General features: G+C 42.1%; 2 protein-coding genes across 8 annotated transcripts in view; one reads left to right on the top strand and one right to left on the bottom strand.

Moving 5' to 3' along the window:
• The first annotated feature begins 456 nt into the window (after positions 1 to 456).
• id2a (inhibitor of DNA binding 2a) lies at positions 457 to 2,093 on the top strand. The gene is made up of 3 exons (XM_044141858.1): positions 457 to 867; positions 1,011 to 1,071; positions 1,568 to 2,093. The coding sequence occupies exons 1-2, from the start codon at positions 526 to 528 to the stop codon at positions 1,065 to 1,067; spliced, it is 399 nt and encodes a 132-aa protein (XP_043997793.1). The 5' UTR covers positions 457 to 525; the 3' UTR covers positions 1,068 to 1,071; positions 1,568 to 2,093.
• A 2,957-nt stretch (positions 2,094 to 5,050) lies between these two features.
• Positions 5,051 to 25,180, bottom strand: part of kidins220a (kinase D-interacting substrate 220a) — a 54,463-nt gene continuing 34,333 nt past the window's right edge. For 2 of the 7 annotated variants that reach the window (XM_044143135.1, XM_044143137.1), the window contains exons 24-32: positions 20,347 to 20,525; positions 15,982 to 16,193; positions 15,171 to 15,284; positions 14,318 to 14,377; positions 10,112 to 10,228; positions 9,942 to 10,040; positions 8,966 to 9,187; positions 6,866 to 7,087; positions 5,051 to 6,164 (exon numbers count right to left, since the gene is read on the bottom strand). In XM_044143135.1, coding sequence (XP_043999070.1) covers positions 5,397 to 6,164; positions 6,866 to 7,087; positions 8,966 to 9,187; positions 9,942 to 10,040; positions 10,112 to 10,228; positions 14,318 to 14,377; positions 15,171 to 15,284; positions 15,982 to 16,193; positions 20,347 to 20,525 — 1,993 coding nt within the window. In that variant the 3' untranslated portion in view covers positions 5,051 to 5,396. Of the gene's footprint in view, positions 6,165 to 6,865; positions 7,088 to 8,965; positions 9,188 to 9,941; positions 10,041 to 10,111; positions 10,229 to 13,018; positions 13,052 to 14,317; positions 14,378 to 15,170; positions 15,285 to 15,981; positions 16,194 to 20,346; positions 20,526 to 25,180 lie in introns of all 7 variants that reach the window. The other 5 variants (XM_044143138.1, XM_044143139.1, XM_044143136.1 and 2 more) reach the window with 4 other exon arrangements.

The following is a 25,180-nucleotide window of genomic DNA, read 5'->3' as shown; positions in this document are numbered from 1 at the left end:
CAATAAATTGTAAATAAGGATGTTTCCATATTTTCTGAGGTTAAAGTTGATTTTTACCTGAGTCTTCAGGTTTCCTTCATGCCGAGTTGGACTGAAATGAATTAAGAGTCACCAGTCCTGTCACTTTGACTGCGTTGCTTGATCATTTTATTATTTTATTTTTTATCACGATGATGATGATGATGATTACTGCGTTGGGTTTTTTAAATCCAAGCTGCGCAAAGCTAGAGGCGCGTCCTCACCATCATTAATTTTCTTGATCAGAAACAGGTAAGCGCTTCATTTTCCAAATTGCTGAAGCGCCCTCCGCTGGTTCCGCGGCTCCGACAAACAGCCAATCGGAGCCGCGATGCGCAGTGAGCGACGCGGCGCCCGCGCCCAATCAGCGCGCCGGAGCCGCCCGTGTCACCAGTGCAGCCAGCCGCCTATAAAACCCGCTCTGACAGCTCGGCTGATCCAGTCTGATCGCTGATCGCCCGACCGAACCGAAAGCAGCGCGACAACAACCCGACTCCCTCCGGCGCGATGAAAGCAATAAGTCCCGTGCGCTCCTTCCGGAAAGCCGGCGCCGGTTTCTCGGATCACTCCCTGGGAATCTCCCGGAGCAAAACCCCAGTGGACGACCCGCTCAGCCTGCTGTACAACATGAACGACTGCTACTCCAAGCTGAAGGAGCTGGTTCCGAGCATCCCGCAGAACAAGAACGTCAGCAAGATGGAAATCCTGCAGCATGTCATCGACTACATCCTGGACCTGCAGATCGCGCTGGACTCCAGCCTGCATCACCCCGCGGCGCGGCCGGGGCAGAGCGCGTCCCGGACCCCGCTGACCGCCCTCAACACAGACATCAGCATCCTGTCGTTACAGGTAATTACAGGATTTTAAAAAAACAAATAAAACCCGACGGCTCGTTTCTCCTCTTTTGTTCACAATCCGACCTAGATTCGACGCCCGCTGCGTAAAAACCCCCCAAAACAGGCGCTAACATTTTGGTTTGTTTTTGTTTTCAGTCCCCGGAGTTTCCGTCAGAGCTGCGGACAGATGACAGCCGGACTCTGCGTCGCTAAGGCGGTAAGTAGGCGCAGTTTGCGTCGGATTTGTGCGGCTCCTCTCGTGTCTGTAATGAAGAGCATCTGCAACAGGAAAATAATGGCTGTTTGGATTACTGCTACTACCATGTCTGCACATAATTGGTACAAGAAGTGGGTAGGCGCCAGCTGAGCGGCAATTACGCTGATTCTTCCCCAGATTGGAGGCTGAAGTTGAGCGAAAAGTGCGTGCGTTCCCATCCGTGTGTGTGTGTGTGTGTGTGTGTGTGTGTGTGTGTGTGTGTGTGTGTGTGTGTGTGTGTGGGTGTGTGTGTGTGTGTGTGTGTGTGTGTGTGTGTGTGTGTGTGTGTGTGTGCGTGTGCGCGCGCGCGCGCATCTGGAGCGCAGGGTTTGCTCAGTATTGGAAGTGTTTGGTTAAATGTTAAAAACTGCGGCTTCCTCCCTGGCGCCAGTCTGTCCGGATCTCTGCCCTGTTTGCGTTTTCTAAACACGCCTCTCTCTTTCTCAATCTCTTGCAGGTGTTTGGTCAAGACGCAGAAACACACGCAGGACGCGGGGAGCAGGACTTTCCTCCCCCACTCTCCTGGATTTTTTTTTCCTCCAGAAATCAAGAGACTTTCGCTTATTATGGGACAATCTGATGTGATGTGTTTCCTGTTTGGACTCCTCGTTATTATTTAATTTAAGACTTCTTATTTGTGGGTCCTTTCTGGAAACGGAAGGCGCGTTATTCGGGATTATTTCCCCTCCTGTCCTCCCTTCGTCTCCCCTCTCCCCGTTTGAACTCTTCGCTTTTTTTGCGGAGGTTGGGATCGTGTACAGAACAGACTCGGTAGTTACTGTATAAAGTTTAGTCTTGTCTTGTCAGAATTGTTGGCACATGAAGGACTGGACGATGTTTAAAACATAAAAAAAGAGTAAAAGTGAAAGAATGAGACTTTGTGAACTCTCTTGTATAGTTGCAGGAATTTGAAACTCCTGCAAAAAAGTGTAATGTTGTACTTAATTATGCTGAAACTTTTTATAAAAGTTATGTAAATTGTACCTCTCTCTTTTTTTCCTTTTTTCTTTTATACAAAATAAATCCAAAACGCAACTCCGACATGTTTCATTTGGTGCGTAAAGTCAGCTGTCGTCCAGCGGAATGTGCGCATTTAGAGCGACATTTCTGCCCTTGAGGCGCACAGGTTGCGTAAAAAAAGCTTGTTTGGAGCGCAGCACTTTTACTTTCTCACATGCTGTGTTGGTAAACAGGATTAGGAGGTTTTAGTCTGAGCCACTCGAGCTCCGGCCAAATCTCAAGCAAGTTAACGTCAGATAAAACCGAGTCTCTGATCGATTGAAAATGATTAGATATCAGCTGGAAATGGAAATATTGAGAGCGCATGCGCATTCCGGGCTGTCTCTTCCAAAAGTATTCATACCTCCTGAGTTTGTTCGCGCTTCGTTTTGTTAAAAACGGAAGGGAGGCTAAAAGGCACCATGGGTAACATGGTGGTGGCAGCATTATGCTGTGGGACGCAGACCAGAGTTGATGGGGAAGCTGAAAGAAAACTTGTTACATTCTGCAAAAACCCTGAGACTGACCATCCGAATCAGCCAGAGATGCAATTAGATGTGCTGAAATGGCCTAGTCAAAGTCCAGGCCTAAATCCAACCAAGAATTTAGTTTTTTGTTGTAAATTGAAAACATTAATTTGTCTGCCACTTCTCAGTAACTTTGGTTAAAAATGAAAAAGAACCAATTGATGTTTTTAAATATAGTTATAATGACAAATGCAGGTAAAATTAAAAAATAATTAATTGATCCTAAAAGTAAATTAAAAGGAAAGTTTAAAGCAGAGGAATCGCATCGATTTCCCCTCAAAGTGCCAGTAATATTTTTTAAGGTGTCTTATCTTTTGATTCTATTCAGTTTGTTCATAATAGTAGAGTTTATTCAATTAATTATTCCAATTTTGGATGGACGTGATGGATAATTTTCCACAGAAAAATATGTACTGGTGTTGGTTTGGGAAAAATTACTTTTTCTTTGGTGTTAACTCGAACAATTGAGATAAAAATGTAATTTATCTTAAAACAAAAGGCATAAAACTTCCTACAGTAGATATTTATCAAAACAAAGTGAAGGTTATGTAAAATTGGTGTCTCTAACTGAGTTTCATTCAACAGAAATCGCTCCTTGGATTGTAAACGTTGTAAAAAATCGCCAAACAAAACGTTGAGGTTTCTAGTTGCAGTTTATGAAAATGGGTTTAAGTCTGAAGGGTGGGAATAGTTTTGGTCAGTTTTTGTGTTAAAAGTTCGAGGAGGCTGAGATGTTCTTCATCTGACCCGAGGAATCACATCAGTCCAAAAAGAACAAACCAGTTCAGTTTCATGTGAACAGAAACACTGAGTCAGTCTGGGAAACGGCAACCGAACCGCCTCTCTTCATAAATGTCAACACTCAGCTTTGAGTCTTGTTGGTCTGAGCTGCAGCTTCTTATCAGCGGGCCTGCAGCGGGTTTGTATGGAGAGTGCGCCATCTATCGGACAAAATTAATCCTGTCAGTGCAGAATGTGTTGGTTGTAAACATGATGCATTTACAGTTTAAAATGTAAACGGTGTAAACTCAAAGTTCCTGCACGTTTCTATGTTAAAGTATCACATTTGGATTAATAAATACTGCTGTTTTCAGCGCATTTTAAAAGTTTTATACCAGAAAATTAATATGAACGCTGCTAAAAGCGGAGACAGGAAGGAGAAAACAAAAACAAAGGTATTACAGATTGATTGACTGAATAACAATAACCAAATTAATAAAAACAACTCAACAACCAAAAAAGAAACAATCAACACATCATGTAACTTTAGTTATTTAACATTCAGATTCCCATAAAGTTAGTTATAAAGTCGGTCTTCTATCTCCTGAAGAACATTTCCAGGATTAAAGGACGAAACTCATCCATGCGTTTATCTTTAGTTACATTGATTAACGCAATAGTGTCTTCACAGGCCTGCCTAACAAAAATCAATGGTCCAACTGCAGCTGATCCAGACTGGCGGTCTGACTAAAACCAGGCAGAGCACATCAGCCAGTTCTACACAACCCAGTTTTACATCACCCAGTTCTACACCAGCCAGTTCTACATCACCCAGTTCTACACCACCCAGTTCTACAGTCCTTCACTGAGAGGAAAGACTTTCAAATACTGCTGGTGGTAAATCACTGAACGTCTTAAATCTGCTCATCAATCTTCCAGACCTCTCAGGTTTTCTGGTTCTGGTTCTTCCCTGCATCCCCAGAACCAGAACCAAACATGGAGAAGGATCATTCAGCTCAGACAAAACTTCCAGAAAACTGTAAAACATCTGAAACACTGAAATCAAGGCTAAAAGCCTCCTATTTAGAGCTGCCTTTGATTATTACCTGAACATATTTTAGTCTGGATTATAACTTTTTATTACTCGTTTGTTTTATATTACGTTTTTATATATTTATTCTATGTTTTTATCATGTAAATCCCTTTAATCGGACTTGTTGCTGAAATGTTCTAAGTTAAATTGATAGAGCAATGTCTGCGTAGCATTTTAGCTTGCTAGTTACGTAGCTAACAATCTAGCTACACAGCTAGCTCATCAGTTTAGATGGACAAACATTTTTGTGCAAAGTAAGATACGTAAAGTCTGAAGACGTCGGGCCTTGTTGCTTCGATATTCTCTACAAATTAAATTGATAGAGCGATACTAGCTAGGAGCGTAACCAGGCAGCTAGCTAGCTAGCTACGTTGCTAACTAGCTAGCTAAACGCATCATTGGATGCATGCATGTCCATACCGATATAACTTTTTTATTATTGCATTATTAATAAAATATTAAAACATGTGAATGCACTAAAACCTTTTTCTAATGTATAAACATTTAAATCTAATTCCAGACTATGTAGGAACTCTGGGAAACCAAGTTAAATGTCTAAACAAAGATTTTCCAGAAAAAATACTGTAAAAACATCAGACGATTATTATGGGTCATGTAGTGAAATATTTATTAATTCACAAAACACAACATCATGCAACAGGAAACCCATTCCCTTGCTACCTAGAAACTACCAAACAGCACCACCATGCATCAACACTGCTGAACTATCAGTAACATCTAGCTTCTGGTTTCAATTTGAGAACACTTTTTATTCCTTCAAGGAAATACAGAGAGAAATCACAAACACAACAGGAAACGATCACTGATATGAGGTCAGGAGTTCTGCTAACAGGGTTTTATTTGGATCAGCTACTCATTCCACGGATACCTGCACTAAAACATCACAACATCAATGATGAACATGACCCAAATTAGAGATGAGGGCCTCAGAGAACGCTCTCCCGCTCGTCTCCCAGGTTGATGGAGCACAGGTTCTGGTTCTGATGGACGGCTGTGGCGGCGGTGCTTCCTGGGTGGATGATGATGCTGGAATCCAGGAAGTTCTCCTGCCGCTGACGACTGTTGTTGGAGTTGGAGTTGGTGTCGTCTGTTGTTGAGTTGTTGTTGAGGGTGGTGTTGCTGGCGGTGCGGTTCAGGTTGCTGACCGAGTCAGCGGGCCAGCCTTCGTCTGGGCTGCTTGCCATCAGGCTGGCTTCGGACGGCGCGTCGGAGCAGATGGACATGCGGGCCACCGCCGGATCCTGCAACCGGCTGGGCAAGAGGCTCCTCTTCCTCACCAGGCCCTCCAGCTCCAGCTCGATCAGGCCGGGGTTCAGCGCTCCGCCGGCCTCCTCCAGGGGCGAACCCGGGGAGCTGTTGCTGGACCGCATCCCTGAATCCGAGTCCTTCTTCTCCAGGATGTCTGAGCGGAGGCCAGGCGACGGCGGACTGGCGCGGCCCGCCTTGTGGAGGAGCGGCGTGGTGTTGTCGGCTTCCTCGGGGCCGGAGTCGTCTTCACTGGGGAGCTTGTGGTAGTACGACCCCGCTGCTTTCTTTGAAGCAGGGTTCCTGGAGGACAGGCTGTGGTTCTCATCCTCTTCGCTGATGGGGTCCAGGAGCGGCGTGTCGGCGCCCGAGGCGAAGTCTGTGATGTCGCTGCTCTTGGAGGCCCTCTTGAAGGGCTTGCGGCTGTCCGGGTCTGTTCCCTCCTTGGCCTGAGGATGAGGAGAGGATGAAGGATTCGATAAGGAGAACTCTCATTCCACAGCTTGTCAGAGATAATTGCACAAGTAAACCAAGGCCTCAGCATTCAGGATGAAGGAATGAAATTTAAATCACTTTTATTACTCAATTACACCAAAAATAAAATGAATACTGTGACATATGCATGGTTTTATTTTTTATTCGCATCAATTCATCTTTTCCTTAAAAAATGTTTAGATTTTTTTGCCCCTAAATAGCAATAAAATATCATATTTAATGTACCTTATTAATTTTACCAGTGATGGGAACAGCTAGCTATTAAGTTAGCTGCGCTAACCTTAAACCACCGTAAAGCATAAACATGAGTTTCACTAACGCTAAAACACAATAGCAACAAGATATTTTGCAGAAGCTAATGCTTAATCACTTTACTTACATAGTAATTCTGTTACTGCTAACACTTAAGAGTTATAGTAATATTTTTATTAGCAAAAGCTAAAGCACTATACCGGGTGATTGTTGTGATTTGGAGAAATGCACCCAAATTTTGTTCAATTACAACAAATATTTTATCCTATTTTCAAATTGTGTAAGATGGGGTGGAGGAGGAATGCATGCCACACTTTTCAGATTTTGGTTTATAAATCAATATGAAAGTTAAAAATGATAGTTTTTCAATGTGTGCTGGGACAAACTGAGGCAGCTGACCCACCGCTTTGTCCTCTGAGCAGGAGGCCTGGAGGAAGTGGTTCGGATGGGGCTGGACGGGCCGCTCCGCCCCGCTGCCGGTCATCTCCAGCTGGGCCATCTGGGCCACGTACTCCCTGTAGGCGTCCCGGTACTCCGCCTGCTGCTTGTCCGTCAGCTTGCAGATGTCATTGGAGGATTCCTGGGAGTTGAGGCTGGACATGCTGGAGGTGTGGGGCTTTGTCGCCTGACAGCATGAAGGAAAAACTCCGGTTAGTGTGTTTGTAAAGGCGGCCATGTTTAGTTGAACTTTAACCCAAGTCCAGTCCGCTGGCCCAGAAAGTCCGGTTTGTTTGGGGAGGTGTGAACGCTGATCTAACTCTGGTCCTTCTACAAACCTTGGTCTCTGTTCGGTTTAAGTGAACTCTGGTCTGGTTTGAACGCATATGTGAACACAAAGCGGACTGGAGACAGTTCCAAAAGCAGGAAGTGGACGACAGCGAAGGGCATTCTGGGTAAATACAACCAAAACAAACGAGCTAGCTTAGCGCTAGCAGGAGAGATAATTCGCTAAAATCTGACGGCTCTGTTTTTGTTTATACTTTGTGAAGAAGGAAGATGCGCTCAGAGTCTTCAGAGGTTTTCATGTTTCCTTCAGTGGTTCTTGGTGCAGCGCCCCCACAGGCCAGGAGGGGAACAGGTTTTACAATCACTTTGGATCATCTGACTCATTTCAGTGGGAAAGCAAAGTGCAGGAGCTGAAAACGTAGAGGATGTTGCAGTTTTGGTCCCAATCGAACCGAGTCTACCGGACTGTATTTAAAACATTTCACAAACTGAGACACTTAAACAGCAGCAGAGATGCTTGTTCTTACACATTTATTTTTGCAAACTGGGACTAGCAAAAATAAACTGTGAAAATAAACTGGGCCTCACGACACCTTCTGCTGCTGCGTATGTATTTTTAATTCTGTCAAATTCAACGTGACGTTAGTTTCCTCCTGTTGCAATGAGTTTCTGGCTCTGAACCACACCGACACGAAGCCGCTAAGGTCACCTCAGGACGGCCTGCTGGGCCGGCTGACGCCTCACAACATCTAACAACCCGAACCCAGAAGGTTTAGCTGGAATTTCAGGTAAACTGCGTTATTTTTATTTACAGTTGGATTTGACTAGGCCATTCTGACCCATGCATATCTTTTAATATAAACCAAATGGAACAAAACAATATTATTTTGCTTTCTCAACAATAAATTAAGCATGAAATACTTTAAATGTCTGTCTTTCTCTTTTAATATTTAAATCTGTTTTATGGGTTTATTTACAGTTTTATACAATTTGTTTTACTGATTGTTACACTGAGATTTTTGTAAATATTAGTGATCATTATGTACTAAATCTGTAAATGTTGTAGTTATTAATTAACTGCATCAGGGGCGTCCAAACTTTTAGTCATGTGAGACAAAAGTATTATTAGAAAATAAAAATATAGCAGATAAAGTTGCATGATGTATAAATATTACTAATTTTAAATCCAGAACTTAAAAATATATTTTTTATATTTGCCATATTAAATAAAATCTTCTACTTTTCAAAATCTTCTAGGTTTGGTTGTACAAATTCCTTCCAGAACAGGATTCGGGTCACTTTCATCTTTAACCAAGTTTAATAAATAAAATAAAAGCTGATTTTATTTGATTAAATGTGGATCTACTGATTAAAAAACGTTTTAAAAAGGCAAAAACTTTGTCATTTTCTTGCAATTTTCCATTACAAGAAAATTAAGTCAATAGTAATAATTTTACCCGGATTAAAAATATAAAGTTCAGTAAACAAATCTGTATCAAAATAAATGTATTTAAGTGCCAAAAATGGCCCCCGAGCCGCAGTTTGGACACCACTGATTCTCTGGTTCATTTTCCCATCAACTGGGACCAAAGCGGCATTCTGCCTCCACAGCATGATGCTGCCACCACCAGTTATTTGACGTTTCTCAATTTTAGCATTTTACTCTGCAGAGTAAAATATCAACCTGGAAAGAAAAATACAGGCAGAGGAATCTGTAAAACACAAAGCAGGGCGGAATCGAACGTGCGACCGATTCATCTGGTTGCTGTCCACCAACCGTCCACTGCGGGTTGCTGCTGCGCCGCGGCGGCTCCTCCAGCCCGGCGCCGCTCAGCTCCTCGAAGCTCAGGGCCAGGCCGAAGGCGGTGGCGCCGTCGCGCTGCGTCCCCGCTGGGCGCAGGCCCGACTCCCCGTGGAGAACGCTGCTGCCTTGCTCGCTGGCGGCACGAGACTCTTCCTGCAGCGCCGCCTGCGTCTCCGCATGCCGCTGCTCCATCACCTGCAGCAACGCATTTCAGCAAAACAGGACGACGCACAGTGAGTTCCCGCTTCACGTTACAGCCAGGCGGTAAAACGGCCAATAAAACGATAAAACGATACAAGAATAAAGTTTTAACAACACGAGAAATCGCATGGCGGAAAGTCGAAATAATACAATAAAGTCGTACGAATCAGTAAATAGGATTTCTATGAAAACAAAGTAAAATAATAAAATAAAAACGTCGCAATAATATGAGAATAAAAGTAAAACTGCAAGAAAAAAAAAAAAGTCGTTCATTTGTATGAACATAAAAACTGCGAGAATAAAGATGTACGACAAAAAGTCTTAACATGAGCAAAAAAGTCGTAATAACACGATAATAAAGTAATTTTAGTAAAAAAAGTTGTAAGACAATGACGTAATAATATTACAAGAATAAAGTTTGAATAATATAAGAAATTTATACAACAAAAAGTCAATATTATAAGAATAAATTTGGAATATTTGTAGAATGAAGAAGTCATTTCAACATCTTGAACCATCTCTGATGGATTTTGGTCTGGACTTGGACTAGGCCACTTTAACATCTCATTGTGTCTCTGGCTGCGTTTCTCTAATGGGTTCTGGATTTATCTCCATCAATCTTCTCTGTTCTTCCTAAACAAGTATTTGCAAGTGTTTTAAATGATAAAAAGTATTAAGTTAACATTATTTAGCTTCATTTTTAGCATTCTTAACTACTACAGTCGTAGTTTGGAGTAATTTCTCTCACCATTCCTCTGAAAAGTTGCCAGTCTCCAAAGTTCATGTCCATCTCTTTCTTCAGCTCATCCAGGTTGCAGTGAGTCAGAACCCGGCCGTTGATGTTAGCCTGAAACAGAACCAGTGAGTTCTCGCTGAACCTGATGGTTAAATTTCAGGCAGAGGAGTGCAGTTCTCCACCTTAGTGACGGTCGCAGCGTACTGCGGCAGCATGCTGGGGTCCATCCCGTCGATCTGTCTGAGGCGTTCGCACACGCCGTCCGTCCCCAGCGAGCTGAGCGGCACCACCGGACACAGCTGCACAGCGGAGAGAAAACCCCGTCAGGGTTGCAGAGAAAGTTACAGAGAAAATCAAGCAGAAACCACAGATGTGCAGAGCGAGGAGCCGTTGCTGCCAAAGAGACATGCAGGCAAAACTGCAAAAAACCTGCAAAAACCCTTCAAATGTGGATATTTCTAAAAAATATTTTAGGTTGACAGCCACCTTTCAAGATGGCCGCCGTTTTTGAGAGTTTTAAACCGATTATTGTTAGAAAATGTTCCCCATTTTCATGACTTGGATGAACTTTATCTTCTGTTTTTGACGATGGTCACCCGATTCTTCCAAAAACACCAAAACAGAGACAGTCGCCTTAATGATTAGCATTAGCTTCTGCTAATGTTTAAAATGTAATCAGCAGCTTAGCATTAGCATCTGGTAATATTTTAATGTGTTTGGAAAAGGCTTTTTTTTTATATGGGTTTAGCAGTTTAGCATTAGCTTCTGCTATCATATTTTTGCGTCCAGTGCTTAAACATTAGTTTGCCCTCAATTTTTTGTGTTTAGTGGTTTAGCCAAATGCTAGCTGTGGGCTAACATTAGCGGCCATTTTGGAAAACAAAAAAGGAAATAAAAGATCAAGAACATATACATGATTTTTATGATTCACAAACTTGTAGGCTGTTATTTTAGACCAGTAACATTCATGTACTTACTGATTTTAGTGCAAAACAAAATTTTCCTTGGCCGCCATTTTGAAAAAAAAAAAAATCAAAGAAAATCAGTAAATATGATTTGTATGGGTCATTTGATTTGACACCAAAAATGTTAATCTGGAAAAAATCTTGGCAAAATTAGTGCAAAAATGAATTTTCCTTGACTATTATGGTGGCCATCTTGAATTTCTGGGAGCTGCTGGAAATATTTGTGCTAATTTAGGTTCCTGTATCCACATGTGAAAGACATTTGCTGAAACTGCTGTGAGTCTAACAGAGCTGCTCTGATCCCTTTACCTCAGTGAATGAGCACAACAACACTAGCGGCGCACTGGGCAGTCATCTTTGTTGCCTGTAAAACACAAACACTCAAACTTCCTCTATCCTGCTGGTGAGCAGCGGTACTGCACCCTCCTTTCTCTCAGTTTATCCCCTCTTATCCTCTCTCCCTCTGGTTCCACCCGGCTATTAGCATCATTAAGACCGGGCTTTGACTGAGCCGCCTGGCTTTGTCTCTGATGCTGAGGGACAGCAGAGCGCGGCTTAGCTGGACTCTGACTGGATGTTAGACAAACTAACAATCATCCCAAACAAAACTGCACACACCAGTAAGAACTGGGCGTCTGACGCGCTGAGGATGGGCGCTAGCAGAATGAAACTACAGCGGCGTGATTATGGGAAATATTCAAACTTTAATGCATTTTACCAACACAAAGTCATGCTAAATAGTCTACTTTGTACCAGAAGCTCATTCAAATTGGATGGAATCTATCCACTGATTCTCAATGTACTATAGGTCTGGACTTTGACTAGGCCGTTGTAAACATGAATCTGCATTAACGTCTAAAATGTCAATGTTTGCAGAACAGCTCAGTTTGGATGGACAGCGTCTGTGAGCATCAATTTTCAAAGAGTCTCAGCTGGATTCAGGTCTGGACTTTGACTAGGCCGTTCTAACACAGAAATCTGTTTTGATCTAAGCCATCATCTATATCTCTTGTTCAGTGTTTAGGGTCAAAGGTGAACCTAAAGGTGAAGAATGCTTTATTGATCCCAAAGAGAAACTAAATGTTTCTGTAACTTATTTTTTAAGTTCCTTCTGACTGTGAGCCAGGGCGATCTCCTGTAGCAGCCTGTATCCCTGGAAATATGAAGAGGCCTCTGACTGAAGACAATCTGGTTTTTTTTATAGCAGTCTGATGAAGAGCATTCTTCATCCTCATGCTCCCTTCACTGAACAGCTGGACTGGATTATATTCAGGTGGATCAGAGTAAAACAGGTAAGAGAAAAATGTTTAGCAGCACAAGCTAGCATCTGGTCTGTTAGCTCTGGCTGTTCTTTTTCTAGACTTTTGTTTACATTTTTGGAGAATTATTCTCTCTGGTTCTGGATGATGGCAGCTGAAAAGGATTTTTCCACAGAGCAGTAAGTTCAAACCATCTCTTATCCACTACTCCAACATCTTTCTAACCGTACGGCCTGACAGAGATTTAAAGAGAAGCAGCAAAAGCAAAGGATCAGCATTTCAAAAGCTCAAGCAATCCCCGAACTTTGACCTCAAATCCCAGAGTAACTGAATCAGAAGCTTTATGGATGAAGAGCAGGAAGTCTAAACCATCTCTTATCCCCTACTCCAACATCTTTCTAAGCATACGGCCTTAGAGGAGTGGCAAAAGCAAACAAAATGGATTAGCATTAGCGTCAAGATACTGTCAAATATCATCTCCATTTCTCCATGCAGCCTTGAAACAGTTATACAGGAAGACTCTTCAGTCAGAGGCTTTTTCAGACTCGTGAGACTGGCTGCTACTGAAGAATATCTAATCTCCCTTTGGGATAACTAAAATGTTTTGAATTTAACTGAGTTTTGAATTTGAGAAGAAACACACCACACTATTCAGATTCCATGACATAAAATCCTAATAAAAACATTAAAGTTTGAATTTGCAAAGTGACAGAAGATGTGAATCTTGTTGCTGATGTTAGTGACTGATGTTGCGTTGCCGTCTCTTTGTGCAGCATGCTGGGTGGCAGCGTGTCGCCGTGTTAGTGGAACGATGGAGCGTCGACAGGTGGAGGAAAGAAAAGAGGCCACGAAACCAAACATGTACCTGCTTCAATTTGCAAGGCAGCGACTTTAAATGCTTGATAAGGAGACAAGAAGAAGCAAACAGTCAAAAACCACAGATAAAACTCTGGGCGCTACGCAGCCGAGACCCAACCTGCGAACAAAGATGGAAGACGTGAACACAGACAGAAAGAAACGGGCGGCGGCGGCCTGGAGACGCAGAAACTGTTAGAGAATTATGAAACAACGAGCGCTAATCTCCACCGACACCTTTTACTCAACAAAAAGCAGAAGTTTCAATTCAGGGAGGATTCATACGGAGAACGTGACACAAAGTGAGTGTGTGTGTGAGTGGGTGTGTGAGAGTGTGTGTGTGATAAGAGTGTAATTACAGCTGGGCTGGGCAGAAGGATGGGGAAGAGGAAACAGAGCTCAGTGAGAGAGGAAGCGTCTTGGTATGGAGATAAGCTCCACCAGAGCCGGGCTCATTGTCAGCGTACAGTACCGGAGTGTGTGTGTGTGTGTGTGTGTGTGTGTGTGTGCACGCCAGCTCCAATAGTTGCTCTGATGATCGTCCTGGCAGCCGCAGGGAGCCGTACTCACACCGACACCGGCTCGGTAATTACGCTGCTCACAAACCCAGATTAGCAGGAAAACGCCGACGACTGCGGCGAAACGTTAAGAGAAAATAAAAACAAAGCAGGAACCGCGGCGATCAGAGGAGAACGGGCTCATCTAGCTCTGCATCGCTCACCCGGCTGCCGGCTGGGTGCCGATAAGCAGACGTCTCCTGAGCCGTCTTATCGTTAAATTGTTCTGTTCTGGAGAAGCAGAGCTTCAGCAATGAGGTCAGAGGTCAAATCAAGGCTGAAGTTGGACGGCATGCAGACCATCTTCATTTATCGCAGCAATTCACTTAAAATCGTGAAGCTCACGTTGCACCGATCCACTGAGGTTAAGAACCGGTCGATACGGATCCGACCCAGAAAAACAGCTAAATGACAACAGAGCTGCTCCAGTGCAGCTCACCGTCACAACAAACATTTTAAATATTCAAAATAAAAACAACAGAAACAGGAAATTAAACAAATTATGAACAAAATTATCCTTAAAAAAAAACGGAGCAAGACTGAAAACTTATCTTACAGTTTCTGTTAGAAAGTGAAAAACAAATTATGCAAATAAAAATTGTTTTAATTTATTATTGGTTTATTAATTGGTTTATTGATTGCTGGGACAGGATATTTAAAAATACCAAGTGGATAATTCCAGGTTACTTTGACTAGACAGCCGTGTGCATTGTGCAGAACGTGGATGCTAATGCTAATGCTAGCGAGGTTACCATGGCTGGGTCACATGGGCTGGAGGGGAGGCCCTCCCTGGCATCCTCTGCAATAACATCCTGACATGGAGACAGACACTGAGAGGTTAACAAAGGTCGCATCTGATTGGACGACAGCAGCCTGGAAAAAGTATTCACACCCTCTGATCTTTCAGATCCCGATTCGCTAAAAACAGACAGAAATTTACTGAGATTTTATGTGACAGAAAGATTCTGAAAATAAACATCTGTGGTGAGCAGAATGTGCTTTTCATCTGATTAATGGATTAATCACCAGAATATTCAATTATTCGTCAGAATAATCTATTGTCTGATTAATCATGAGCTTAAAATATTAAATCGAACAATTAATTGATTATTCTGACGATTAATCTTCAGAATGTTTAATTGATTAGTCGTCTGGTTAAACAATTAAACTGATTTTATTACTCAATCAATCAATTATTCCGGCGATTAATCGACAGAATAATTAATATGATAATTGTTTAATAAAATAATCGTTCGCTGCAGCCCTACAATAATCTCTGCTTGTTTATCACATTAAATCCCAGTAAAAATCTGATGTTTGCAGTTGCAACAAAGATAATAAAGTTCAAAGTGTGTGAATACATTTGGTCAGTGTGGAAGCTGCAGAAATGAAGACATTTTGAAATGAACAAGTGAAGAAAAGTAAAGCCAAGGCGAGTTAGATGAGGAAGAGGAATGAACAAATGAAACAGGAAGATGAGACAGGAGGAAGTGTTAAACAGGAAGTGAAGCGTCTGGTTTCCTCATGCAGCAGGTTGGACCCAAACACCAGATCAGGAACAAACATCAGCGATGAGGCGGTCCGGGGCGTTCCCTAGTTACTTACGAGTCCGGCGGCGTCCTGCGGCAGACCGGACGGTTTAGCGGAGGGGCGTGTGGATGAGGGGGCAAGGTGAGCGTAAGGTCGCGGCAGGTGGTAGACATGATGGGGGAAATACGGCTACGATGGAGAGAGGACAACCAAACGCTGAAAATCATGCAAACATAAAACAACAGGGGGAAATACCTGGGACATAACGGATTTATCCAAACCATCGGTGTTTCAAAGTGTGGCTCACGGGCCATTTGTGGCCCTTGAAATGATTTTATTGGTCTGAATGGTAAAAATTCAGGCAACGGGTTTTTACTCTTTTGTTGACCAGATTTGATCATTTACCTGTTTCATGGGATTCACCTTGGTGAGCTCATGTTGTTGTAAATGTGCCAAATAAATAAAGTTTGACTTTGTGGGATTTTAAAAAATATTATTTCTGTTTTCTATGGAACAAGGAAAACATTTTTATTAGTAATTGTCCTTATCTGTTGCTATGTGATGGTTTTAAGTTAAAAGTTTCACAGGGGAATGACGAGAAACATAATTTTGATTCTTTGTATGTTTGATAAATTGACAATAAAGTAAACCTTGACTTTGGTCTCTGTTACAAATAAATAAAAGAAAAAACCTGGATGAATAATTCGCGATTCACCTTAAGATTCAGTGAAAAATGTTTTTTAAAAGTGAATCTGCAACAAACTGCCTGAACTGGCAAATCAGTTTGCAACAGGGACGTGCAGAACAGTTCTGAGGGCCGCATATGGCCCCCGCGCCGCACTTTGGACACCGTTGATCTTAACATTCGGACCCTGATGCGTCTCACCCGGTTGTAGAAGGGGTGCTGAGGGCCCGTCATGCCACTGAAGTAGGCGCTGTGCGGCTGAGGCGGCAGCGCGCCGCCGAAGGAGCCGGTCGGGGAGCCGGCGGCGGAGAGCGGGCCGAAGCCCGGCGCCGGTCGCGGCGCTGCCTCCTGCAGGGGCAGCGTGGGATAGGTCACCCCTCCTAAATGCATCTGCTCTCTGGCCGCACGCACATCTAAGAGAGGAGCAACACAGAGAGGTCGTCAGCATCTTGGCGATGAGCATAAAGAGCCTTCAGATCCGCCCACGCTCCAGAAACTGGTTTATTTTATGATCTCCAGAGGAAAACATAAAACAACGGCCCTGAACTGATGGAGGAAAATGGTTTTCAAACACGTGATGCTGGCAAGAGGAACATTCTCAGATTCTGTAGTCTAAAGATAAATATTTAGCATGCTAAGTAAGTATTCATTCAGTAGCTAAATATTTAGTTTGATGCTAAATATTTCATTTGTAGCAGAATATTTACCGTTCTAGAAAAATATTGAGTTTGCATGATAAATATTTAGTTCAAAACTAAAAATTTATGATGAAAATTAAATATATAGTTTTTAAATGCGAATTTATAGTTTGATGACTAAATATTTAGCTGAATAAAAGTCAATATTTACGTTGGACCTAAATGTTGAGTAACTCTTAATTTTGCAGGTAAATATTTAGCTTGCTGCTAAATGTTTGCCTTTACAAACTAAATATTACAGCTTGGAGGAAAAGTTTTATTTGGAAAAAGAAATATTTTCTCTGGAGCAAGAAATTTAGCATGCCAACTAAAATTTAGTTTGGAGCTTGAAACACTAAATGTTTGTAGCTAAGTATTTTGTATACTAGCTTGATATTTAGCTCAGATGTAAATATTTGGTTCATATTTTGTCTCTGTTCATCAGCATTGTGTCTTGGCCCGGACTATAAAGAGCCGACTATCTGTGGTTTATTTTATGATCTCCAGAGGGAAGTTAGAAACAGTTATGACTTTAAGAAGAAAACTGAGTTTCAAACATTCCCAAATCACAGCTGGGAATCATAACAAGCACGATTTTTCTCCCATGATCTGCACGTCCAAAATGGGAGACATTCAGAGTTTAAATGACTTTTAATCTCACTTTGATTCCTCAAAGTTTCTCTGCAGATTTTCTGCCAGTGAAGAGAAAAACTCCTGCAGCCACTCAGCAGAAAATCTGATTCACAAACACAGATCACTGTGTGGGAACAGTCAATAAACAACACCAACAATTTGGGATGTTTATCATGTCACGAGTTCAAAAGGCATATTTTCATTACGTTATTCATTCATTTATAAATGTAAAATTAAAGCTAAGTTTATGACTAACAAAATATTTAGCTTTAAACTAAACAGGCTTTTTAGTTAGCAAGCTATTGCTTCAAACTAAACATTTAGTTTATTCATGAGATCTAAATATTTAGTCTGAAGGTCAATATTTAGCATTTTAACACAATATTTAACCTGTAGCTAAATATTTAGCATGCTAACACATATTTAGTTTGAAACTCAATAATTAGCATGCTAACTTAATACTTAGCATGCAGCTAAATATTTGACATTCTAACTAAACATTTTAATTGAATCAATATATTTGCTAAATATTTATCAACCTAAGTAAATATTTAATTTGCAGCTCAATTTTTAGTTGGTAAAACTAAATGTTTAGCTCCAAACTAAATATTTAGTTAAAATCTAAGACATTTATAAATGAATAAACAACATGGTGACAATATGTCTAAAATTACTCTGACAGGTTAAATAATCCTAATTATTGCTGTTAATTTCTGCGTTGCTTTTTGAACGTCACTCTGTACCATCAGCTCTCAACTCTGCCGCTACAATTACTTTTCCCCATAAATCTGTTCTCCTCTGAGGGGAGCTGAGGCTCGGGTGAAACCTCCTGAATTAAGGGAGGAACAGAGCGGCTCTGTGTGCGCAGACCCAGAAAACAAGATGCAGGCACCAGAATGTCTCCTGCTCACACAAGCGGCAGCTGAATGACGCGCCGAGTGAGACCCAATCCGGCCCGCCAACACAATGGGGCCCTTATGAGTCGAGTCCGGCTGCAGGGCGGGAGTCACTGGCGGCGCCGCCCACCGGCCGGCTGCAGGGTAGCGGCCACCGACCGGTTTTAGGATTTTTATGTGTTTTTTTTTTCCCATTTCTTGCTAGCTGTGCTAGCTTGGTAGCCAATCAGAAAATTGGCATCAGAAATAAAATTTTAATCAATGATTTAACTAAAATTTTGTATAAAAAAGCATGACTGAGTAAAGGATATCAGATTTTTAAAAATTTATGTCATTCAGTTTTCGTTTTTTCTCTCCTCAGAGTTGGGGCCATTCATAGGGCCCCTGGCGTCCCTCCAGAGTGCCGCCACCCACACTTTGAAAAACACTGCTCTACACCATCACAAGTTTATTTACAAAACAACTTAAGATCAGCTTAAACATCAATTTTCAAGTTGGAATTTGGACTTTGATTAGGCCATTCTAACACCTGCATCTGCGTTCAGAGTGTTCAACGATGGGCCCGGGGGCCACAAACGACCCCTGGACTGATTTTTGTATGGACCCCAACCACAGTTCACGAATAAATTAAATGAGTTATGAGTTTGCTCTCAGTAGACGTTTGGTATTTCTGATTTTCCAGTAAAATTTTCTTTATTTCTCTGCGATCTCGAACCGAAACAAGTCGCTTGCCTCGTGTGTTCCTGCCGTTCTGATATCGTTACGTAATCGCTGTAAAAGTGTCAGCTGCAGGAACTCTGTTTCCCACATCTTGTTTCTCATTTTCAAACAGCTGAATGCCAAGCAGGTTTTTTTTACTGCAGAAACTGTGAAAGCGGGACAATAATGCCATTCAGTGCCGCCGCTCTGCATGCAGCTCCACCAGATTTCACAGTTTGTAGTCGCTGTGACGTAAAAGCGAATCCGTACGAGAGTCGGAGGCCCCACTGCTGCTGCGATGAGTCAGCGGCTTTACGGCAGCGTCAGCGTGAAGCCGCTGCATCATGGTGTGGTGAGACCACTGAAAACAAACAGGCACACTCACACGGAGCGCTCAGCGCGACGTGACTCACGGAGCGCGCAGGTGTGGAGGCTCTTCAGCCAGAAAGGCCAGGCTGCGAGTTTCATACCGAAACTTTCATCAGTCGCCATAATCACGGGTGATTTTCTACATTTAGTTGTTTTATTGGGATTCCATGTGACAAAACACAAAGCATCAAATGGATCTGAAGAAAAATCAGCTTAACACTGGAGGACCGAATCGATTAATCGTGATTAATTGATTATTTAAATCCAATTTATTTAAAACTGCAAACTTGTTTGAATTTTAGCAAAGATCAAGTTTGCCAAAATGCTGCAGATAATAATAAAAACACGGCTGTGAACAAAAAACACTATGATATTGTAGGGCTGAAACGATTAATCGTAGCCAATTGTGATTATTCATGATCAATTGATTATTTTCATCCAAATATTATTAATTTATAAAGCAAAATTCCAAATGCAAAGTTGTTTGCAGTTTGGTAAAGAACAAATTTGTCAAAATGTTGTACAAACCAATAAAAAAATCTATCATTGTGAAGAAAAATTACTATTATATTTCACAGCTGAAACGATTAATTGTGATTAATCGATTATTTAGATTATCATAAACTAATTCAGTAATCAATTAATCTTTAACATGAAATAAAACCATATTTTGAACAGCAATTAAGTAAAAAATGTATATAAATTTTGCATTTAAGGTGAAACTTTGTAAATTTGTTCAACCCAGCAGGTTTTAGCTTCACCTGCTCCAGATTATATATTTTTTTAAATCACCTTTTGCTATCCAATTATTAACTGGTTAATTGGAAACTAATGATCAGATCAGCCCTTTACCATATTGGTAAATAAAGGAGGAGAGCTGAGTTCAGTATTTTATTTTTGCTGCAGAAGTAACTTTTTCTACATATTTAGTAAAGGAATGCAACTATTGCATCTTAGGCAATTTTTAAATCTTATTTTTTTAAAAGGAATTAAATAATTTGTTTACTACATTTTTAAAAATGGTTAAATTTGCAGATTAATAGTCAGAATAATCAATGTTGCTCAAAAGCCCTAAAAAATATAATTTATAAAAATTAAAATCACCAAAATGTTTTATTTTTAACGTTTTTGGGTTTGCATGTTGTCCGTATTGGTTCTGTCTGGGTACTCCAGTTTCCTCCCACCATCCAAAAGCATCACCAGAAGGTTTTAGCTGGTTTAACCTCAGTGGGAGCATTGCTGGTGACCCAGACCCGGTAGCTCTGGTCCGAGCCCCAGAAGTGTGTCCAAACCTGCAATGATCTCCCTGAGTTTGGGGTCCAGGTTGACGGTGCAGGGCAGGAACATCTCCACGTCTCTGGCGATGAGGACGGGCGTCCTGGAGGACAGGAAGATCTCAAAGCTGCGGATGTCTCCATCGATCTCCAGCAGCGGCTCCACGTCCTTGGTGGTGGGGATGTTTTTGGAGATCCTGCATGTAAAATAAAACAGTTAAAACATTACCTGCTAATAAAAACACTTTTATTTTCATCTGCATTCATTTGAGGCTAGAAGATATATACATATATATTATATATTTATTTGAGTCTTTTACGTTTGTAGCAGATGACACAAAGTGTTACAAACTGATAGAGAGGAAAAGGGGAAATAAGAAGCCGCAATGTTGAGATTAAAGAGATATGCCAACGGTCATCATCATCATGAGAGCAGAGAGATAACCGGATTTAGAGAAGGCGAGGTAGCAGAAGAGAGGGGATGTTCGGGGACAGATAGAGAGAGGGATGTTATCTTCTCAGAGCAGAGGAGGAAACCTGAGAAGATGACAATCAGAGTAATTTAGCAAGCAGCAGACGGAAACACGTCATGATGGGCTGCTGCGGTTAACAACATGTTTATCATAAGTAAACACCATGTTTGGAAACGGCTTCCAGGACCGACACACTACCTCATGTCAATAACAACAGTCTGGAGTTTAAAGATGGAAACCTGTTTTAGAAGATTGTAAAACAATTCAATCAGGTGAAGCTGCAAATGTTACCCTCAGTTTTTCATCTGAATGCTTCGTCTCTGGAGATATTATCACCACAAACATCCCAAACATCGACGAGTCTCCACTGGGATCCCCCCACCCCCCAACAACTGATCCGGTCCCAGAACGAACAGAGGCTGGTCTTTCTTTCACTTGATTGGATGATTAGAGCCACTTTTAAGTCAGGATGAGGTCAGCATCCGGTGAGAAGACAGCAAGCTGTTAGGAAAAACTGTGAGCTAAGTGAATTTAGTCGGACGTCGCTGAATGTTCCCTCTGAGCCCAATAAACTGAGCAGGTCGGGACCAGAACGCATCCAGCTAACTACGCTAACACTAAAGCGCTATTCACAAACATTGTGTAAACTAACATGCTATGTAGAGGAAGCTAATGCTAAAGCACAAAACCACCACAGTCTATGTTCAAAGCTATTGCTAAAGCACTATGCTAACATAGTATAATGAAAGCTAATGCTAAAGTTCTCTACCAGCACGGCATTGCATGAAAAGCTAATGCTAAAGCACAATACCAACATGGCATTCATTGGTAGCTAATGCTAAAATGCTATACCAACACAGTCTTTAGTGTAAGCTAACTGTAAAGCACAATACCATCATGTGGGAGCTAATGCTAGAGCGGTGAATTTAGCGTGTTTTATTCTGTTTTTGTATGTTTAACAGTTTTCAGCCACTTCAAATTAAGACCATGAATATAAACATCTAACTAGTTGAAGAACTCTGAACATTTCATGCTCAAAACTTCAACAAAGACATTTAAATTTATTCAGCTGAAAATTTTCAAAACAGCTGAGTTAATTAGCACTTTAGTATTTATCTTTAAAAAGTTGCTAACCGAAACATTTCTCATCCAACACCAGTGTCTGACCTCACAAACATTCCCATGAACACACCCCTAAGCTCTGCAGATAAACTTCCCAGGAGAGTCGGAGCTGCAGGATGGATCAACGCTGCATTAAGACGAAAGCCTCCAGAAAGTTCATGTGTAAAACCCGGCGTCTGAATATTTCCTCAAACTTCAGATGGTATCAAAGTACCTGCAGGAACTTTCACCATGGAGTGTGTCTGAAGCCAGGTGTGTGTGTGTGTGTGTGTGTGTGTGTTCCTTTTCTTGTGAACTGCATTAGCCCTTACACACTCTAGCTGGCTCACTGCTGTTTATTTGTGGGTCTGCAGATGCAGACCAATAGGAGCCAGTGACTCACAAATACACTTAATTTTGGTATAGAAAAAAAAACTGTTTCTTGAATTAAAAAATAAACCCAATGGGTTAGCTCCAGCTAATGGTGTTACATCCTGAAAATGGCGTTAGCTAGTTTATGGCGTTAGCTCTAGCTAGCTTAGTGAACAAGCAGATCACCAGCTAATCACGTTAGCATGTTTCAATAGATACCTTGTGTCTAACGTTTCGTGAAAACTTTGAGGAGTTTAGCTGAAACCAGACGTTTTGTGTTTAGAGAAACTCCTGCAACATTAGCCATGACTTATTACGTTTTGTTGATAGATTATAACCTACCAGCTTCATCTGGCCAGCAAGGTGAAAAATACAACAAACACATATAATTTCTGAGGTAAATATTTGTTTTTTCATGTCACACACTATAACTTAGTAATTACAACATTTAAAACTGATTCAAGTCATTGGGTTTGTCTTTTTCTGCCAGGGTATGTAAACTTCTGAACTTCACACTTCGCTGGTAAAGAAGAAGCTTGTTGTTCAGGTCGGAGGACCCAGGAAGCAATCGTCTTGATTTCGAAAGGTGAGCTGTAGGAAAGCTGAGGAGGTTTTGGTACAATGGACCCATTGACGGCTTATAGGCTCTCCAGTCGAGCACATGGTGTGTGGCGTGGCGCTGAGAGCTTTCTGAGCATATCCAAGTGCTAATAGGTCCCAAAGCTGACTGAAGCACAGCCTTTCTTCCGCCCTGTACCTCCTCCACACTGCAAGAAGTGGGAAGGAGCAGAAGTCATCCATCTATCCCGTATGTACGCTCTTCGGGCTTGGAGTATGAATGTGCCACTTGATGGTGCTTTACAGCTACCCTCTGTGCTTACGGATGCCACAAAGCGGTGGCCTCCCTGCCAAACATTTCCATAAAGGGACACAAAGATAGAGAGATGCCAGGAGAACAGACGCCCGCCTGTGCACATTGTGTTTGAGCAGCTCCAGAGTTTCAATGTCAGGCCGGTAGGAGAGTGTGTGGGAGCAGAAATTAACCAGGCCTGAGTCCGCCGCATTCCTCGCCTGGTCAAAGCCGCGTCGGAGTCTGGCTGGGTGAAAACAGCGCGTGGACGTTACGCGTCGATGGTGTGGGAGTTACTGTTACAGCGGACGCTGCCAACCGAGGCAGAGGGAAAATGTTTTCACTTTAGATGACGCCAAGGTTAGTCATCTTTCAGGTGACTGATTATGCTTCCTTGAACTGAGCTCTACAAAAACCTCTACACTACATTTTCAGCTCAAAATCATTCCTCCCTCTTTTGCTCTCTACAGCAGATCCTGTCTTGAATGCTAGGCTAGTTAGCATGGCCAGCAATGCCATGGTAAATTGTTTCTCTGCCTCTAGCACATTTAGCAGCTCATTCATGAGGATTACTGACACGTTAAGACCCGCCCCTTGGTTCTTATTGGTTGTTTTTGGTGCATTTCTTCTGGCAGAAATTGTAGCTCAGGGGGCAGGAGGAGGAAACTGATCTTTTCACAGTTAAATGGGTGCAAACGGATGTGAAATTATCCAACTGTACATCTTTGAAAAGCAGTTGTGGCCCCTCCTGCACAACCAACCAGAATGTAGCAAGTGGTTTCTGGATGGTAAGTCAAAAACAAAACAGAAGCCATTGTACATTGCATACAGTAGTAAAACCAGCTGCACTGGACACATGCATTACAAATGCACTGGAGCTCTGCCGGGGTTGCTAGGTAACGGGCGGAACTCTGCCGGGGTTGCTAGGTAACGAGCGGAACTCTGCCGGGGTTGCTAGGTAACGAGCGGAACTCTGCTGGGGTTGCTAGGTAACGAGCGGAACTCTGCTGGGGTTGCTAGGTAACAAGCGGAACTCTACTGGGGTTGCTAGGTAACGTTGCAGCGCCTGCTGATTTGTGACATTAAATTCTGGAGGTTTTTGAAACAACAAACTAACATTTTGCCAACAAAACGGCTGGGTGTCTTTTTTTTCAGCGCTTGGTGTGTTTTTAGAAGCAGTAAAAACCCAAAACATGCAAAATGTGAATTTTGTACAATAGGTCTCCTTTAAAAGCTAGGCATATTACTTTGATTTAAATCAATTGCTCTGACGTTCTGTGGACACACTTCTCTCACTTTTTTTTTTCTTTTTAGTTTTCATAGCAACGTCTTGCTTTCCATGGAAATTCAGGGCAAACTCTGGTCCAGTAAGTAAAACTCTCATACTGAACTGGACCTTTGCATCCCAACTCAAACCGCAAAGACAAGCAACCTAATAGGAAACACACCATGCTGATAAAACCCAGCCATTCAGGGAGAGAGGATAAAGACTCACTGGCTCCCTGAAATCCTGATTAAACTCATGTGTAGCAGCAAAATGGGGCCCTTAAAGAGGCCAGGCCTCATTCTGGACAAATAGCAAAGCAATAAAACCTCCAATGGTAGATTTATGTACAACGGAGGAGTTTAAGGCGTCTTAACAGTGTTTGTTCATTGTGAGATTAACCGGTTCATGAAGTTCAGATCTACACATGTAGCTGTGTGATAGCTGCTACGGCCAGTTGATTGGTCATGTGACCACCGATAAGTGCAGAAAAATATGCAGTGGTGGGTTATACGTGTGGAATAAATTCTTCGACCAGTCCGCGACAAATGCGACCGCTGCAGATTCAAATATTCAGGCTGAACCGATGCATGTGTCGTAAAACAAATACAAAGCACAATGAGTTTATAGCCACCAGAAAGAGAAAAGCACTAAAGCACTTAGATGAAAAATTTGCCAATTGCTTTGTATTTGACTCTGATACTCGCTAAAATAATCGCCAGCTGCACCTCTAAACATAAGAAGTGCATGGTAGCTGCTTATTTAGCCAGGCTATCTGCTCCGGTAGCCAGC

The sequence above is a fragment of the Gambusia affinis genome, linkage group LG16 (assembly GCF_019740435.1).
Source record: "Gambusia affinis linkage group LG16, SWU_Gaff_1.0, whole genome shotgun sequence".
Classification (NCBI taxonomy): Eukaryota; Metazoa; Chordata; class Actinopteri; order Cyprinodontiformes; family Poeciliidae; genus Gambusia; species Gambusia affinis.
Note: the sequence above shows the minus strand (reverse complement) of the source record. Positions and strands in the feature narration are given on the sequence as shown.